This window comes from Temnothorax longispinosus, chromosome 1 (assembly GCF_030848805.1).
Source record: "Temnothorax longispinosus isolate EJ_2023e chromosome 1, Tlon_JGU_v1, whole genome shotgun sequence".
In the NCBI taxonomy this organism is placed as follows: Eukaryota; Metazoa; Arthropoda; class Insecta; order Hymenoptera; family Formicidae; genus Temnothorax; species Temnothorax longispinosus.
The window spans coordinates 16,002,757-16,019,853 of record NC_092358.1 but is presented as its reverse complement, the minus strand read 5'-3'; the positions used below and the strand labels follow the sequence as shown (position 1 = coordinate 16,019,853).

The following is a 17,097-nucleotide window of genomic DNA, read 5'->3' as shown; positions in this document are numbered from 1 at the left end:
CGGGATATAAGATATCGGAAACGCCGGCGCAGATCATTTACCTGCCGATCATCGCGCGAAGCGTTACGGATCTAACGATACGCGTCACGGATCAAGACGGACGATTGCTCGATTTTCGAGGAGAAGAGATCACCGTCAGATTGCACGTACGACGACTACAGCGATAACGCGCGACGTGTGACATGCTCGTGTTGAACGACTCGGAGCGTGCGACGGATAAAAATATCTTTACGACTGCGACGATCGACGATATCATCAAATCGACATTCGGTAGCGTTAAAACAGAGACGAAAACAGAGACGAGAAAGAAGCTCAACGCATCGAACGTTAAATTTTTACAATCTCTGGGATTCGCGGTACGAAACATCTGAACGATGACTGAAATTCTTAACATCGGAGGCGAGCCGGTCTTTGACGATCGCATCGTCAAGATCGAGACTCACACATACAACCCATACGCCAACACAACGTTCGAGTATAGCGACGAGATACGAATACCTATACAACAGCAGGATCTGTATACGTTGCCGTGCGAAAGTTTTCTCTACGTCGAAGGAACATTGACGGTGACCAGAGCAGCCGGCCAAGCCGATAACGTGGTATTGGGGAATAATTGCGTCGCGTTCATGTTTGATGAAATTCGATACGAGCTCGACGGTGTGGAGATTGATCACTGCAGAAACGTAGGAATAACCAGCACGCTCAAGAACTACGTTACGGTATCGTCCGACAGAAGCGTGATCCTGCGAAACGCGGGCTGGGAACCGCATAATAACGCGAACGGATACTTCAATTTCTGCGTACCGCTCAACCTGTTACTGGGATTTTGCGAGGATTACAAACGCGTGGTGATCAACGCTCGTCACGAATTAATCTTGATACGATCGCGCACCGACAACAATTGTCTGTTGGGAAGTCTCGCGTTGGAGCCTACTGTCAAACTACTCAAGATACAGTGGCGAATGCCTCACGTGGTATTGAGCGAGGTCAACAAGCTGTCGATGCTGCGCGCCTTGGAAAACGGACGATATCTAAGTATGGGTTTCCGTTCGTGGGATCTGTACGAGTATCCCCTGTTGCAGAACACGACCAAGCACTCGTGGGCCATTAAGACCGCGACTCAGCTCGAGAAACCGCGATACGTCGTCTTCGCTCTGCAAACGGGTCGGAAGAACGTCATGTCCGCGGACACGAGCCGATTCGACGACTGCAAACTGACCAACGTGAAACTCTACCTAAACTCGGAAGTCTATCCGTACGACGATTTGAATTTGGACTTTGGTAAACACAGATGGGCGATTCTGTACGATATGTACGCGCGTTTCTGCAAGGGCTATTACGGATACGAATATCTCGAGCCGAGTCTCACCGTTTCAACTTTTCTACGTAACGGCCCGTTCGTGATCATCGATTGCTCTCGACAAAACGAATCCGTCAAAAACGCCACCGTGGATGTCAGACTAGAATTCGATTGCATGGAGAACGTACCGCCGAATACCTCCGCGTACTGTCTCATCATACACGATCGCGTGATCGAGTACAATCCGTTGACCAACGTAGTGCGCAAAATAGTCTGAGTGTTCGCGGCAACGTCGACGAAAATTTTTTCTCTCTTTAACTCCCGATACAAATTTATGAGAGGGGAAAAAGAGGGGAGCAGGATATAAAAATCAGAGTGTCGCGAAACGCGCGTCATTCCTCTCGATTCACGCATCGAAGAAAGAGAGAGATATTTCTTCATGTTTGCACCAACGTTCGTCGACCTGCAAGGTTTCGTCGTCGGGATGAAATTTGTCGTCAAGGAGGTGGCGGTGCTGAGAAACGGGGCCGTTCTGGCGCATTACATCTTTACATGCCCCATGCCGTGGAATCTCCTCACAAAATCCGACAAATCGTGCGCTTCCTGGTTGATTCGCAATCACCATGGATTACGATGGGAAGACGGAAACGTGTCGTACAGCAAGGTGAAGCGTTTAATTACATCAGCGGTGCTCGGTGAGGAAGAGGACAACGACGACGACGACGACGACGACGAGATGCCGACTCTCGTGTACGTCAAGGGATGCCAGAAACGAGAATGGCTGGTGGATCTGCTTGAGAGTAAAGCGAGAAAAAACCTAAACATCGAGACTCTGGATGCGGATTACGAAGATATCGAATCTTTAAATAATCTAGATGTTACCAATACTGTGCGATGTGGAAAACACATTAAAAATTGCGCATTGCAAAATGTATTAAAAATATTTAACTGGTGGTCGCGACGCCAGAGAGAATTGTCATCTTTTTAAAAAATAAATTTTATATGTATGTGTAAATTTTTCAATGTTTTATTTCTTTTCCCTTTAGTCGATAGTGTACAAAATTAAAGAATAAGTAGGTATACGTGACGAATTCTAACTCGAGAGCTTCGAGGAGGGGGAATGGGGTATCAGTTTTAGACGAACATGTTTGAACATGTTTCGCGGTTGATGTCATGCGGAGGGGAGAGGGGGAGGGGGGGGGGATATACGTCTTAATGAAGAAAAAACATCCTACCTTAGTCCCCTCTCCTAAAATTCAGAGCGCTGATTGCGTGTTACAGAAACATTAATTTCCCCCTCTTTCATCATAGTTTTGGAAGGGTTATAGTGGGTGCTGTCGCGTATACTCGATTACTTTTATACGACTAGTCTCGTATCGGCTGCTTGTGCGAACGGTCCGCTTCTCATAACCGAGAGAAAAAATGTATTCCGTTGGAGGAAGCAACGGCGGCAACAGCGGCAACAGCGGCAGTAGACGTATAAATTATTACGTGCCGATTCCCGATGTTGAAACTCCAACGTGTGAAAACAAGTAAGTTTTGTATAATTTATAGAGCTTTATATTTTTTTATATCTTTTTTGCGAATTGTATTATTTTGAAAGTAATCTCATTATTTTTTTCTACAGCATTTCGTTGGATCGTCGCGCGGTTCGTATACTCAGCAGACGATACGCGCTGACAGCTACGGAATACAAATTCCTCGAAATTGGTATCAACGTGGGTCCACCGAGCTACGTGGAGATCGCCATTGGAGATCCTCGCCGAGGAAAGGAACTGCTGTTGTCTCTCGAAACGTGGAAGGCGCTATACGAGCAACGGCAAAATATTCAGAATTTCTTTCGCAATGACTTCAAAGATATCCATAGTTTTATAAACGTTGGACCGCTAACGGTGAGAGTTTGTACGGTTAATAACATCAAACTCATACGTCTCGAATCTGCAAACGTATGCTTGAGAATGACCGAATCGACGTTGCATCGTATGTTCGATCTCGATCGGTGCATCGATGCGAGATTCGATCATTTGATCAGAATACTTGCGACGGTCGATGCAAAGTTTGCGCAGTTCTCCGATATCGCGTCCACTGCGAAAGATCCCAAGGAAGCGTCGAATGTAATATACGCTAGCGATGCGTTCAATACGAATCAGATCATCGATTGTGAGCTCGCAGCTTTAGTTTTTAGCACGTAAGATATATTATGTAAAAGAAGAGTTAAATAAACAGGCTTTTCTTACACCCTAAAACGAACGATGTATTTTTCTTTTGCGTGCATGTCCTTCCCTATACCTAACTTTTTTTCCGGCGTTTTATTGTTTCCCTTTTTTTACCCCGTATATCTCGGAGTTTTTTAGAAATTTTCTTAAAATAAATAAATAAATATTAAATAATTATCTATTCCCTTTCTCTTAGATAGTTCTCCTATACAGAAAAATAAAGAGGAGAGACCGCGACGGTTATGTCGCATAAAATTTTGGTCGAGTACTTACGTCGCGCGACCATCGATGCTCGGCCATCCGCAGTGCGAGATGATATTCGTTTATAAATTCTGTCATCGACGTTCGTCGATACCCATAGAAATTGAATCGCGTTGCCACGCTTATCCCGTCTAGTGTTTATAAAATCTAGCAGCCTGTCATCGGCGCTCGCCTTTGTAACGCGCGACGCCATAGCCGAATGGCGCCGCGAAACACCGATAAGCGACAATTCCTACGAAGAAAAGTGAAAAGGACCGCGGTGTCACGCTAGTCGCAGGTCGTAAATTATAGCCGCCTGCCATAGGCGCTCGCTCGCATTTGATAAGTGTGAAATGATATCTGTTTATAAATACTATCGGCCGAACATCGACGCGAGGCTGCATTTGTTTATCGAACATGTCCCGACGCGCTCGCCTAATCCTCCCCCCCCTCCCGCCCCAACCCTATGCTAGAAACGCAGATCACCCCCCCCCCCCCCCCCTCGCACCATATGGTGGGAACGCAGACACCCCCCCCCCCCCACACCTCCTCGGAAGACGGCGGCACTAGAGTCCCCCCCCCCCGCCCGGCAGACCCCGCGGCCGCGAGTCCTTCCCCCCGCCCCTCACCCCCCCTGAGATCCCCGGCCTAGAAGTCTCATATATATCCTACTCTAAATACCGGATAAGCGAGTCCGAAGAGCCCATATGGCTAGCGTTCATCTGAAAATATAGCGACGCGACGAATAGGGGAACCGGGGCCTGATTGACCCCGGCAGGCGAGCCGCAAATGAAGGACCGAACGAGACAACGAGCGGGCCTCGGCAGGAGACCCGAGCGGAGGAGATAGGGACGATCGCGGCGAGAATCAAGCAAAGGGCCCGCGAGATAGCGGGGTCAAAATAATGACCCCCGCGAATGAGGGCACAGCGGTCATAGCCGGGGGCCGAACCCCGGAATCCGTCTCAGGGGAGACCCTGACGTCGACCACCCGACCCGCGACGCGCTAATACCACCGGGCGCGAAGATCGCGGGGTCAAAACAATGACCCCCGCGCATAGGGATACGGCGGTCACAGCCGGGGGCCGAGCCGCGGAGTCCGTCTCAGGGGTGACCCTGATGCCAACCACCCGACCAGCGACGCGCTAATACCACCGGGCGCGGAGATCGCGGGATCACAACAATGACCCCCGGACCCCCGCGCATAGGGGTACGGCAGTCACAGCCGGTGGCCGAGCCGCGGAGTCCGCCTCAGGGGGGACCCGAATGTCAACCGACCGACCCGCGACGTGATAATACCACTGAGCGCGAAGATCGCGTGGTCACAACAATGACCCCCGCGCATAGGGGTACGGCGGTCACAGCCGGTGGCCGAGCCGCGGAGTCCGCCTCAGGAGGGACACGAACGTCAACCGACCGACCCGCGACGCGATAATACTACCGGACACGGAGATAGCGGGGTCAAACAATGACCCCCGGAAGTCGGTAACCGCGATAATCCGGAGGGAAGTAGCGGACGGAGGGTCACTAGAGGAGGCGACGGGAAAGATCCGAGGGGTCAGCGGGACCACTCGGTCGCACAATCCTCGGACTCGGGAACCAGGGGAGCGGGGTCCAAGGGGACCCATGCGTATGCGTGCGAGTAATTACGAAGCTCGAATTGAGAACCGCGGGCGACACCGAACGCGAAAACATGCAAAAACTGCCATAAGAAAAGAGAAAGCGTTCAACATCTGGCGTGGAAAAGTACCGAGATGTGAATAACAACCGATGGTGGGAGCAAAAATCCCGAGGTGGGAACGCCGGGAGAGCCCGGCAACTCGAGGCAGTCGCTCGGATATCGTGGTCACGGTAACACGTATGTAAGATTCGCTCATACAATACGGACTTAGCGCGTAGTTTAGCGCAGCGATATAATACAACCAAGCACTCCCGCGTACTTGCGCGTTAAACATAACTCATATAACTATTGCGAGCGGTAATTAATTGCCAATTATAACAACGTTCGACGAAAAGTGTCAGCGTGAAGCGCATACGGCGCGACAATTTTGTAAACAACTACGACGATTTGAAATAAATCAATTGTTTGTTAATATACGCAGTGTGAAGTTAATTTGAATTACTTACCTGTGACTTACCTTGTCCTACGGCATCGATCCATCGTTGTCCAGCGGCGTTCCAGTATGCGATAAGGCGAAGATCTGGGACAGTCAGCGGCAGTTGAGATCCATCCGGGGCGAAAAGCTAAAAAGCAAATTGGCCGATTAATTAAACATACACATTTTCTACTTACCTGTTCCGTCGGGGGTGGTCCCACGTTGTCCATCGATGATCCAGCAGTGGGGAGACTGGGGAGGCAGCGTCGGGGCATCGAGACATCCTGCGTCGAGAACCTGAAAATAAAAGAGAATTAATGGAGTATTGTTACGATATCGTGCTATAATTTCGATACTTACCTTCTCGGTATATCAAGGTCAAACCGAGTGGCGACCGTTTGATAGGCAAATCTGGCTGAGATTTCACATTTTCGTGTGATCCACGTACCCAGAGAGTGACGTCCGGTCACAACCTGAGCCCGGAAGCAAAAGCGCTGACACCGAGTCAGCAACGAGGAAGCGACACCGCTCATTAAAAGGCCCGCTTTTCCGATAAGCGGCGGGCAGTTACCATCGAGAGCACGCGACCGCGTTATTCCATGTATCGTTATTGAGCCTGCAAGTCAGGGCAGTTAAATATGTGATTTGAGTGTAACTACAAAGAAGTCGTTTATTAAACACCACTGCGCAACCAAATACATCTCGGGAGTTGTTCTTTCCTCCTTCCTGCGGATCCTGCGAACCCGGTTCCGGCCCTGAGACGAACTTCAAGGCGTGGCACGACAAAATTGGTGGCAGCGGTGGGATCTGCTAACCGGCCGAAAGGACATCCTGCCAGAGGTACGCCTAAAAACGGGAATGAAACAATAAACGGCGTCAACACATCCCGGAGTGAATCAACGGTAGCAGCCGCCGAGCGTCACATATCAGCGATACCGGAGACGGCCCCGACCTACCGCACAACGAGGCAGCGCGGAACCGAGCAGCGAAGCCGCGAAGCAGCGCGGCACGGAGCAGCGAGGCAGCGAAGCGTTCCAGCGGGACAGCGTAGCAGCGGACGACGTCAACAGAAAGCAGACACCATGCGCACCGCGTCGTTACTGTAAGTCCGTTCCAACTTATAATAAACTGTGCGAGAAATAGGGGAACGGACCGCGAGCGCCAAAAAAAAACTTCGCGATTACAGGAAATATAACCGCGAACGCCGAAAGAAAACTTCGCAATTACAGGAGATACAAGCGTAAGCGCCGATAGATGTCGAACGACTTATTCCGGCATCCCCCTGTCAGCAACGCATCCTTCGTGCTGAGCGAGCGCGCGCACAAGCGATCGAAAATAGCATCCGAAACCGTTTTCGCGCCGCACGACGTACGGACAACGATTCCTTAGACCGCGTGCGACAAAATTTAGACGCGCAACTTGCCGACGATAACACGCCAGTGCTCGAGTTACACCCCAACGTCATAGTAGAACGCGAATTCGAGTTTTTAGATGCGAGTCTCTGTAACGCGAACGCAGACCCGCGAAATAGTATAGCAAACAAAAGCGGTGACGAACACACAGTGACGATCATCACGACAGTGACGCACACAGACTTCCCCCGACCGAAGGTGACGCACGATCGGACACCTCGTCCGACACACAAAACGAGAACTCCAAAAGAGGAGAATTCTCCCTGACTTCGTACGACAGCGAAGTATTCGATCCGACCAAAGAGGATTATACCCTCTGGGCCAACAAGATGAGCCAGCAACAAGCTGCCGCGGCCATTGCGCGGCGTGAGGACATATCACCTGCGCAGATTAACGCAGAAATAGAGCGGCTCAGGCCCGCGGCTAACAGGCGACCGTCCGAAACCGACCAAAGTCAAGCCCCTGAGCCGACGCGAGTAGAGTCGGGAGCACTCCGTGCCATGGTGTAAGGATTACATGGTGTACTCAATTGCCTGGGGGAATTCGGGTAATGACGTCACTCGTGTCGAATTGTGTAAACAGAGTAGCCAACGTCTAGAAATAAAACATTTTTGGTGTTGTAATATTGGCACATGTTCATGCATCCTTGTCACACTCATGCCGCTTATGCCACTCGTATTTGTTTATGTATAATCATATGTCAAGGTGTATATGTTACAGTTAAAACCCGAAATTCGTCAAAACCCGAATTTACTGGTAAATTCTAGTTTTAACTAAGTTCTTTCGGTAATTCGCGTTCTAACTGAAATAATTCAGTTAAAACTAGAATTAACTGACCGCTTTAGTAAATTCGCGTTTTAACTAAAATAATTTAGTTAAAACTAGAATTGACTGATTGCTCTTAGTGAATTCGCGTTCTAACGTGTCGCCGGCGCGCTTGTCAATTGTCTAATACGTGCTGTCGTGCAAGTCAGTACAGTTGTGGACGGTGCTGATCGTCCACAACGCGATGTGTGCTTTTGAGAAACGTCCACGACGCGTTGTGGACGGTGCCGATCATCCACAACGCGATGTGTGCATTTGAGAAACGTCCACGACGCGTTCTGCATAACTTGCATGTACTTTAAGTTATAAAGCGAGGTCCACGCTGCCTACCGGCGGAAGTAGGTGCGGGAGGGGGGTCGAAGGCCCCCCCTTGCACCCCCCCCCCCGCGCGCGTGTGTGTGTGTGTGTGTGAGTGACGCCCTTTAAAAGTATTTAAGTGTTTAAATCACATAGGTTAGTGACGCGCTTTAAACAGTTAAATACTTTTAAAGCGCCTCACTAACCTACATAGGTTAGTTGACGCGCTTTAAACACTTAAATACTTTTAAAGGGCGTCACTCACACACACACATACACACGCGCGCGCGCGCGCGCGCGGGGTGCAAGGGGGGCCTTCGGCCCCCCTTCCCGCGCCCACCTCCGCCGGTAGGCAGCGTAGACCTCGCTTTATAACTTAAAGCTTAAAGTACATGCAAGTTATGCAGAACGCGTCATGGACGTTTCTCAAATGCACACATTGCGTTGTGGATGTTTTTTTCGCTCACTGAGCGATTTCGGTGTTTGGGCGTAACACATGTATGTATAGCATTGCCGATTAAGGGATTTCGCGTTTTGACTGTAAGAGAAACACGTTAGACCGCGAATTTACTAAAGCAGTCGGTTAATTCTAGTTTTGACTAAATTATTTCAGTTAGAACGCGAATTGCCAAGCTGGCTTAGTTAAAACTAGAATTTACCAGTAAATTCGAGGTTTGACGGATTTCGGGTTTTAACTGTAACATATATATATATATATATATATATATATATATATATATATATATATATATAAGATAATTCGAAGTACGGTTCAAGTGTTTTGTGTGGTAAACAGTGACAATATATAAATTTAAAATAATAATGGTGCGATGTATTGTGAAAAGTTGTACGAATAAAACAACGGGGGTTCGTGAGAAAGCTGTGAATTTTTTTCAGCTACCGAAAAATGAAGTGATGCGGGAAGGATGGCTGAAAAAAATAGGAAACTATGCGTTTTACCACCAAAAGTTGAATTTGGTAAGTTTGATATTGTACATAAACGTGCAAAAATATATTAATTAAAAAACAAAAATGAATAAAAAATAATATTTTTTAGTTAATAACATAACCTCAAATTTTATATTTACGAATGGAGTAAAATTGTCATAAAATGTTATTAATATGAAAAGAAAATAATAAAGACAAATTAGCACTTTGTTCATGTATATAAGTAAAAACATTTTACAATTCAAAATATGAAAATCTTTAATTTGAAATAAAAATTATGAAGCCATATTTAATACAATGTATTAAGTTTTATTATTTATACATTATATTATTTTCAGCAAGGATATGCTCGGTTTATTTTAGTCAAGAGTCCTTTCATCAAGGTCGAGCACAGAAAGACCCTGTTAAGAAACGTCACCTACTACCATCGGCTGTGCCAACGTTGTTTTTGAATTGTTCAGAAGCTCGAAATGTAAACAAGTAAGTATATAAAAACACATACACATTTGTATTTGTAATGTGGTGTTATGTAATTATATAAACGTACTTCTTTACAAGGAATGCGGTGGCTGAACCGAACCTCAAGTTCAATGTCCTCCAACGAGAATTCCCATTAGTTGTCAATTCTGAAAGAAGAATAGGATCTTCAAATACAACTTCACCAACAACTTTTCATGTAGTTGTAGAAGACAACATTGTAAATATCAGTACGCCAAAAGGAATACGTAGGTTCTTTAAAAATATTTTTAGAATTTTTTCTCTCTGATCATTTTAAGTCGAAATCGGTTAAGTTCGAATTGTTGTTAGAAAGTCTAGGAATATATTCATGTTATTAACATGATATTTTTAAAACAATAAAAGCACATATCGGAGTCTTTAAAGAACAAATTAAATTAAGTGGAATAATCCGCGTGAGGAAAGTATTAAAATTAAACGCGCTTTTTCTATTGGGAGTATTCGTATCTCTACGCGCGTCAATTAACAAGACCTTTAATTCTAAAAAACAAAGCAATAACGAAACAAGAATAAGAAATGGATTCGTCAAATCCCGATGCATCAGTATACCGATTTCAGATTCGCAGATAGAAATTAGCTGGGAAATGTTTCGAACGAGCGTCGATTCGTTCGCGCAGCACAAAATAAAGTCTCGCTGAACGATGTTTTGCGCCTTTCTTGCCACAGGTCACACACTATTATCGAACATTTCGGTTGGAATCAGTCTAAAGTCCGTGGAAACGATAATTAATGCGACTAAGCAAATAAGCACGAAGTGTAACGTAGCATGTAACGGATCTTTCTTAGCGTATGAGAGAGATTGTATTTTTGCAAGAGGTATTTACGTCCGTTTACTAATAAAACAATCCTAACGTAGATACCTTGACCCCACGGAGAGACAAAATCGTAAAATGTAAGATACGAAAGGGCCTAAGTGAGAGCTTGTACGCGCCTAGAAGAACGGAAAGGGTCGAGAATTGGAACGGGAAAAGCGCGTATCGACGAACATTTGTTTTTTATATTTACGTTTAAATTATTTTTTTTACAATAGCGCCCGTGGATCATGAACTTCATTTTGCCCCGACGTTTTGTGATTGCCTATAATATTTCACAGAGTTAAATACAAAAATGTGTCATTGATGAAGCGTCGATGCGGTGCCGCTATTATATTCGCACCATATAAAGACGCATTTTTAAGGATTTTCAAACAATTTTTTATACTCTATTTTTGTCGTCGAAGGAATGTTTTTAATTAGCACGCGGAAGATATGGAGGAGCAACAATAAATCCCTGGAGACAATACGCGCCTGTTTTGTAAGATAGTTTTCGTCTGGTTTTGCGATCTTTTTGCGTTTTGCCGTTTTGCGATTTCGCCGTGTCTCGTCGTGACAAATTGAAAGGCGGCGATTGCGCGACAAGATCGAGCAGTATTAATTTAAGCGTTGCATTCACAGTATTGCAACGTAAAAGAAGAGCAATGTATATTTTCATATTTTACGCGCACAGCCTTGCAACAAAAATTGGATCAGTATTATCCAAGATAGTGTTTATCGCGGAAGTATTTTTTATATAGAACTATTTATCATATTCCTGCGCCAAACTGTGGCTCTTGTAGTTTTGAGTCCTAACCGCCTAACGTAATGAAAATCTGTTCCTCGAAATATTTTTGAAATTCAATTTGCGACGAGGATTAACGTCACTCGCTGCCTTTCAATCGTGACGATTTTTTCCGTATCACGATTTTTAATATTTAATAATCCGCTATTTAAAAATAGGTGATAAATTAGAAGAGATCGAGGCAAGATAATTGTGGCTGGAGGCGCTCTTTGCGTGCATGTTCTTTTTTGTTATCGTCGTCGTGATAGTTAATCTTTTACTGCTGATTCTATGTTTTATTTAAATCGTTAATTAAGTCGATCACGTCTTCTGTTAATGTAATTCTGTTAATGTAATCAAGAATAATGAATAAAAAGAATACATGAAATTGGAATAATTAATAAATTATATTAAATTTTAATAATTTAATTTTTCGTTGATTATGTATACCTATAATTAGTTATATTATACTTCGCCAATACATATTTTTAAACGCCAATTTCATATAAATTAATAATTGTTATATTCAATAAGAATTATTCGCCAGTGATGAAATAATAATTCGGTATAGTTAAGCGGCCTGACTGGCAAGTTTTATTAAGTATATCACAACGACGTTTCGACCACTAATTCGGGTCCTTTTCAAGTTATTTTAACAATGATGGATCATTGTGCGTCAGTTATATAAAATTCGTGGCGGGTCGGAAAAATACGACGGTCTCATGGCTATTAGTATTAGTTAAACTATTAGTTTTTCGGCCTTCACATGAGACCGTCGTATTTTTCCGACCCGCCACGAATTTTATATAACTGACGCACAATGATCCATCATTGTTAAAATAACTTGAAAAGGACCCGAATTAGTGGTCGAAACGTCGTTGTGATATACTTAATAAAACTTGCCAGTCAGGCCGCTTAACTATACCGAATTAATAATTGTTATGTTACTTTTACGGGCAACAAATAATTAAAAAAAAAAAACAATTGATTCGAACGTATGACCCCTGCATTCGAAAGTTATCGCCACATCCTTTGAGCCAGTAAGATACTAGAGTGCTTTTATACTTAAAATATACATTATCATATCGATGACAATAATTTTGTCTTTTTGCGACTTAATTCATTCAAAACCAGCAAAGAAAAAAATAGTCAGAAGCATTAAAACGTTCGAAAAAAGCAAGTATTGCAATTTTAATACTATTACATTCTTTGGGTGCGTTCGGTTTGGACGCTCACGCGCTGTAAACGCTCACGCTTATAAGCGCTGTTTTCAATCGTTCGATTTGGTATCTGAGCGCTTACACAATAGTAAGAAAGAATGTCGTTCGTTTTGGCAATGTAAGCGACTATGAGCACGTCAAAATGGCAGACGATAGGTTATTGTGTGTTATATTTGCGCAAATAATAACATTATTAAAATTATTATTGGATGAGGAAGAATATTTAATTTTTTAAATAAAACCTTTTTTATAATAAAGCGAGCAACATTTAATTTTATTCTACAAATTTTAAAACCTAAATTACTAAGATCAAAATCAGGACGTAAAACAATATCACCTAAAAAACAATTATTTATCGCTATATGGAAAATGGCCACCCCAAATTCATATCGGTATGTTATTAATATTATTATTACACATTGTTGTTTTAATTTTTAAATCAAATAAAGGAAAGTAAGAGAGGCAATCAGAGCCACGCGCGGTAATTAATGCGCAATCAAAATAAGTCAATAATAAAATATATATATTAGTTAATACAAATTCGAACGTTTCGACACTTTTTTTGTGTCATCTTCAGCGTAAAAATAAAAATATACATGAAAATTTCAGACGATAAATTACAGTCAATCGCGATAAAATGAGTCAATCAGTAGAAAAGCGCAGTCAATTCAATAAAATAAAATTCATACGAATGTTTGGTAGTCTGTCAGGATATGCCGATATACAAATGCTCCGAATCGATCGCATCTTCAACGTTTATTCTCAGGTTAGAAAACCAGGTAGAAAGGAGAGATTCGATTGTCCTTTCTAAACCATCAATCGGAGTCGCAATATGTTAAAAACACAATGTATCAGTATTAAAATTACAATCACAAATTCTTACTTACGGAGCATTACAGACCAGTAAGTCGCAGTGTTAAAAATGTACCTGTCGCTCTGACATGTCGTGAGTGAAGCGTTGGTAGAAATTGGAAGGTTAACATAATAAAAGCGGTGTGTACATGAGTTAATGGTGGGGATAAAAATTCACAACAAATAACTCTAAATTTTTTAAACAGAACAATTTAAGAACATATGAAAGTAAGATTATAATATAATAGCTTAAACAAAATGCGAATAACCTTCATAAAAGCTCATAAGAATAGTCTCCCACGTTCTAAACAATGTAACGTAATATATAAAATTAACTGTAATGATTGCAACGCATCTTATGTAGACCATACGAGCAGACAATTACAAACAAGAATTAAGGAACACCAGAACCATATATATGTTGGAATACATCTAATCATTCTGTTATAACAGATCATAGATTAGCATTAAATCATAATTTCGATTGGGATAATGTGGAAATTCTAGATAATGAATCGTATTTTTATAAACGCTTAATTTCCGAGATGATGTGCATAAAGAGACAGGAAAATGGATTGAATTTGTAGACGGACACGAAAGGTTTACCGGATACTTTTATTTGAACGTTATTGATAGGTTATCAAAAATTTAGAGTTATTCGTTGTGAATTTTTATCCCCACCATTGACTTATGTATACATCGCTTTTATTATGTTAACCTTCCAATTTCTACCAATGCTTCACTCACGACATGTCAGAGCGACAGGTACATTTTTAACACTGCGACTTACTGGTCTGTAATGCTCCGTAAATAAGAATTTGTGATTGTAATTTTAATACTGATACATTGCGTTTTTTAACATATTGCGACTCCGATTCACAGTTTAGAAAGGACAATAATCGAATCTCTCCTTTCTACCTGGTTTTCCAACCTAGGAGTAAACGTCGAAGATGCGATCGATTTGGAGCATTTGCATATCCTGACAGACTACCGAACATTCGTATGAATTTTATTTTATTGATTTGACTGCGCTTTTCTACTGATTGACTCATTTTATCGCAATTGACTGTAATTTATCGTCTGAAATTTTCATGTATTATTTTTATTTTTACGCTGAAGATGACACAAAAAAAGTGTCGAAACGTCCGAATTTGTATTAACTAATATATTTTATTATTGACTTATTTTGATTGCGCATTAATTACCGCGTGCGGCTCTGATTGCCTCTCTCACTTCCCTTTATTTATTGATTTATTCAGGAGAGCCTATATTTCGTTTATTCAATTTTTAATTTATTTTTGTGTATGCATATAATTTTTCCTTGCTTAATATTTAAATTATGTACAAATCCATTTATGAGAAATTCAATGTAGGAAAAGCCACTGCGTTATAAATGCTAGAAATTGGAATTTTGTTACAATTTTTGCGTTTATAATTCGATTCGACGACATGTTTGTTGATATGCAATCCGCTAACAATGCGTTCCAAAATGAATGTAAGCACTTTTTTTTTTTTTACGTGGAGGAGGGGAAATGCCTCGCGCGTTTCTGACCCCGGCCGTCAGGATATGTGGAGCTTGCACCCACTAAACCCCCCCCCCCTAACACTCAGACACAATGGACTATGGTCACGACACACGGATACGCAACGTGGCATTACAACGTGTGACGGGACAGTCCCACGCCGAGGCGTCAGGACACACGTAATCCAATTAGACGACCACCGAACAGGTCCGATCCCGAGGGAGGCCGATCCCGGGAGAATACATTCTCTAGTCGAGAGGCCCGCGCACATGTGCACTGAGTCTTTCGACCGCCTCGGAGAGATCCCATGATATGACCGCGGGTAGTCATACCACTGGGATTCCCCTCATTGGCTGCGGGACAATTCACCCAAGGAGCACACCCCAGGACCAAGACGTACACTACCACAGACGCACACAAACGAGACGAACAGGAACCCCTTCTATCCGGAGAGGGGTTCCACATAGAAAGGTACGAGCCAGAGTCCACTGACTCGTAAGCTTAGAAGGGGAATACAAAAACCCATCATCAAAACATGTAAGACCAAATCTCGAGTCCTCGAGTTCGCGATTAAGACTGCGCTCCCTCCCCAAGCCCAAGGGCTCAGGGGGAAGGCACAGAAAAAAACACCAATCCCCGATACATGCCGCCACCAGCCCACGGGGACCCTCCGAGGACGACCAACCGCTCTCCACCCCCACAAGAGGGGCTACCGGGACTCATTGCACGGCAATGAGGTCGGAGCCCAAAAAGCAGCGAGAGGCGAGCCGCAGCCGGCCAACCCCGGCAGGACCCCGCAGCCAGAAAAACACAGGCACACCAGGGAAACCAAAGTATGTCAGGCGGACAAACGCATATCAGCGCAAAACACGTAGCGCCACCCGGCAACTCAGAGAGAGGGGCACCGGCCGCCGACTGACCCCGAGCCGCCAGTCCCCCAGGGATCCGGGAGCACCGCCAGAGGCGGGGCATCGGACCTCAGGAGGCAGGCGGCCCGTCACCGGCCGGCGCCCGAGACGCCCCACCAAAGCACTGGAACAGGTCAACGCAAAACGCACGTCATCAAAGACACCGAGTGTCAAGCGCAAATACATAATAACAATCCAAAAAAGCGCGTACAATCTAAGAGACGAATTAAGGGGGGAGATCGTCACCCCGAGCCACAGCCGCGTCTCCCACGATGATTTTGGGATCCTCGATTCCCTGCTGTCTCCTTCTCTCGTCCTCCTCCTTGCGACGGAGGATCCTCTCGGCAAAAGTTGAAAAGGCCGACCACGCCTCACGGGAATTGCACATGCGACCGACGACCGCGGCCAAGGACAAGTCTTGTCCGACAACCGCGGCCAGCTCGCCGCGCTCGAGACCCCAATAATTACATGTGACAATCGTGTGTTCGGAACTATCCTCGGCAAGGTTACAATAACGGCAGATCGGGGTTACCTTCTTTCCGATTCTGAAAAGGAAGGTCCCGAAACAGCCGTGGCCAGTCAGGAACTGAGTTATCCTAAAGGTAAGGAAGCCTGTACGTCGATCCAGCCATGATTCGAAGTTCGGGGAGATAGCCCCCCGTGTCCTTCTGCCAGGTAGACGATCATCGTCGATATGGATCGCCCATTGCCTGCGCAGTTCCAGCCACTCTTCTGCTCGTTCTTCAGCAGGTGAGTCCTCGGTGTATGTGCCCGATTCCTTCCGCTCGTGTAATTTAAGGTATACTCTCTTCAGATACGCCGCATAGAGATGAACAGGAGAAATCTTGGCCAACAAAGAGGCGGCCTCATAAAAGGCCGTCCTGTATGCCATCACAGTCCGAAGAGCCGCCAGACGAAGGGCACGCCGCAGGATTCGTTGCTTGTTCTCCGATTTAGAAATTTTGTTACTCCAAATGGGAGCCGCGTATAGCACGATTGACATTACGACAGAATAATACAATCTTCTCTTGCACTCAATCGGACCCCTCAGATTTGGGAGTCTTTCCGCACAATGCTCTACTTACTCTGGTGGCTTTTTCCACAATATAATTAAAATGTGTGTTAAAAGACCATGTTCCATCTATATATACGCCGAGGTATTTCATACTT

At 44.4% G+C, this 17,097-nt stretch overlaps 3 protein-coding genes across 3 annotated transcripts; 2 read left to right on the top strand and 1 right to left on the bottom strand.

Moving 5' to 3' along the window:
* Window positions 1–374: 374 nt before the first annotated feature.
* Window positions 375–1,577, top strand: LOC139810128 (uncharacterized). Its single transcript, XM_071773474.1, has 2 exons — window positions 375–814; window positions 917–1,577. The coding sequence occupies exons 1-2, from the start codon at window positions 375–377 to the stop codon at window positions 1,575–1,577; spliced, it is 1,101 nt and encodes a 366-aa protein (XP_071629575.1).
* Window positions 1,578–2,492: 915 nt separating this feature from the next.
* Window positions 2,493–4,174, top strand: LOC139813923 (uncharacterized). The gene is made up of 2 exons (XM_071779800.1): window positions 2,493–2,832; window positions 2,928–4,174. The coding sequence occupies exons 1-2, from the start codon at window positions 2,723–2,725 to the stop codon at window positions 3,490–3,492; spliced, it is 675 nt and encodes a 224-aa protein (XP_071635901.1). The 5' UTR covers window positions 2,493–2,722; the 3' UTR covers window positions 3,493–4,174.
* Window positions 4,175–16,153: 11,979 nt separating this feature from the next.
* LOC139810054 (uncharacterized) lies at window positions 16,154–16,819 on the bottom strand. The gene has a single exon (XM_071773407.1). The coding sequence runs from the start codon at window positions 16,817–16,819 to the stop codon at window positions 16,154–16,156; it is 666 nt and encodes a 221-aa protein (XP_071629508.1).
* Between the last annotated feature and the right edge of the window lie 278 nt (window positions 16,820–17,097).

Excerpts from the sequence above, each read along its gene's own strand:
- LOC139810054 (XM_071773407.1), bottom strand. The coding sequence starts at position 16,819 with ATGGCATACAGGACGGCCTTTTATGAGGCCGCCTCTTTGTTGGCCAAG.
- LOC139810128 (XM_071773474.1), top strand. The coding sequence starts at position 375 with ATGACTGAAATTCTTAACATCGGAGGCGAGCCGGTCTTTGACGATCGC. Across the intron at positions 815-916 it reads TTCTGCGTACCGCTCAACCT|TCTCGCGTTGGAGCCTACTG; the intron begins GTTACTGGGATT and ends TCTGTTGGGAAG.
- LOC139813923 (XM_071779800.1), top strand. The coding sequence starts at position 2,723 with ATGTATTCCGTTGGAGGAAGCAACGGCGGCAACAGCGGCAACAGCGGC. Across the intron at positions 2,833-2,927 it reads ACTCCAACGTGTGAAAACAA|CATTTCGTTGGATCGTCGCG; the intron begins GTAAGTTTTGTA and ends TTTTTTCTACAG.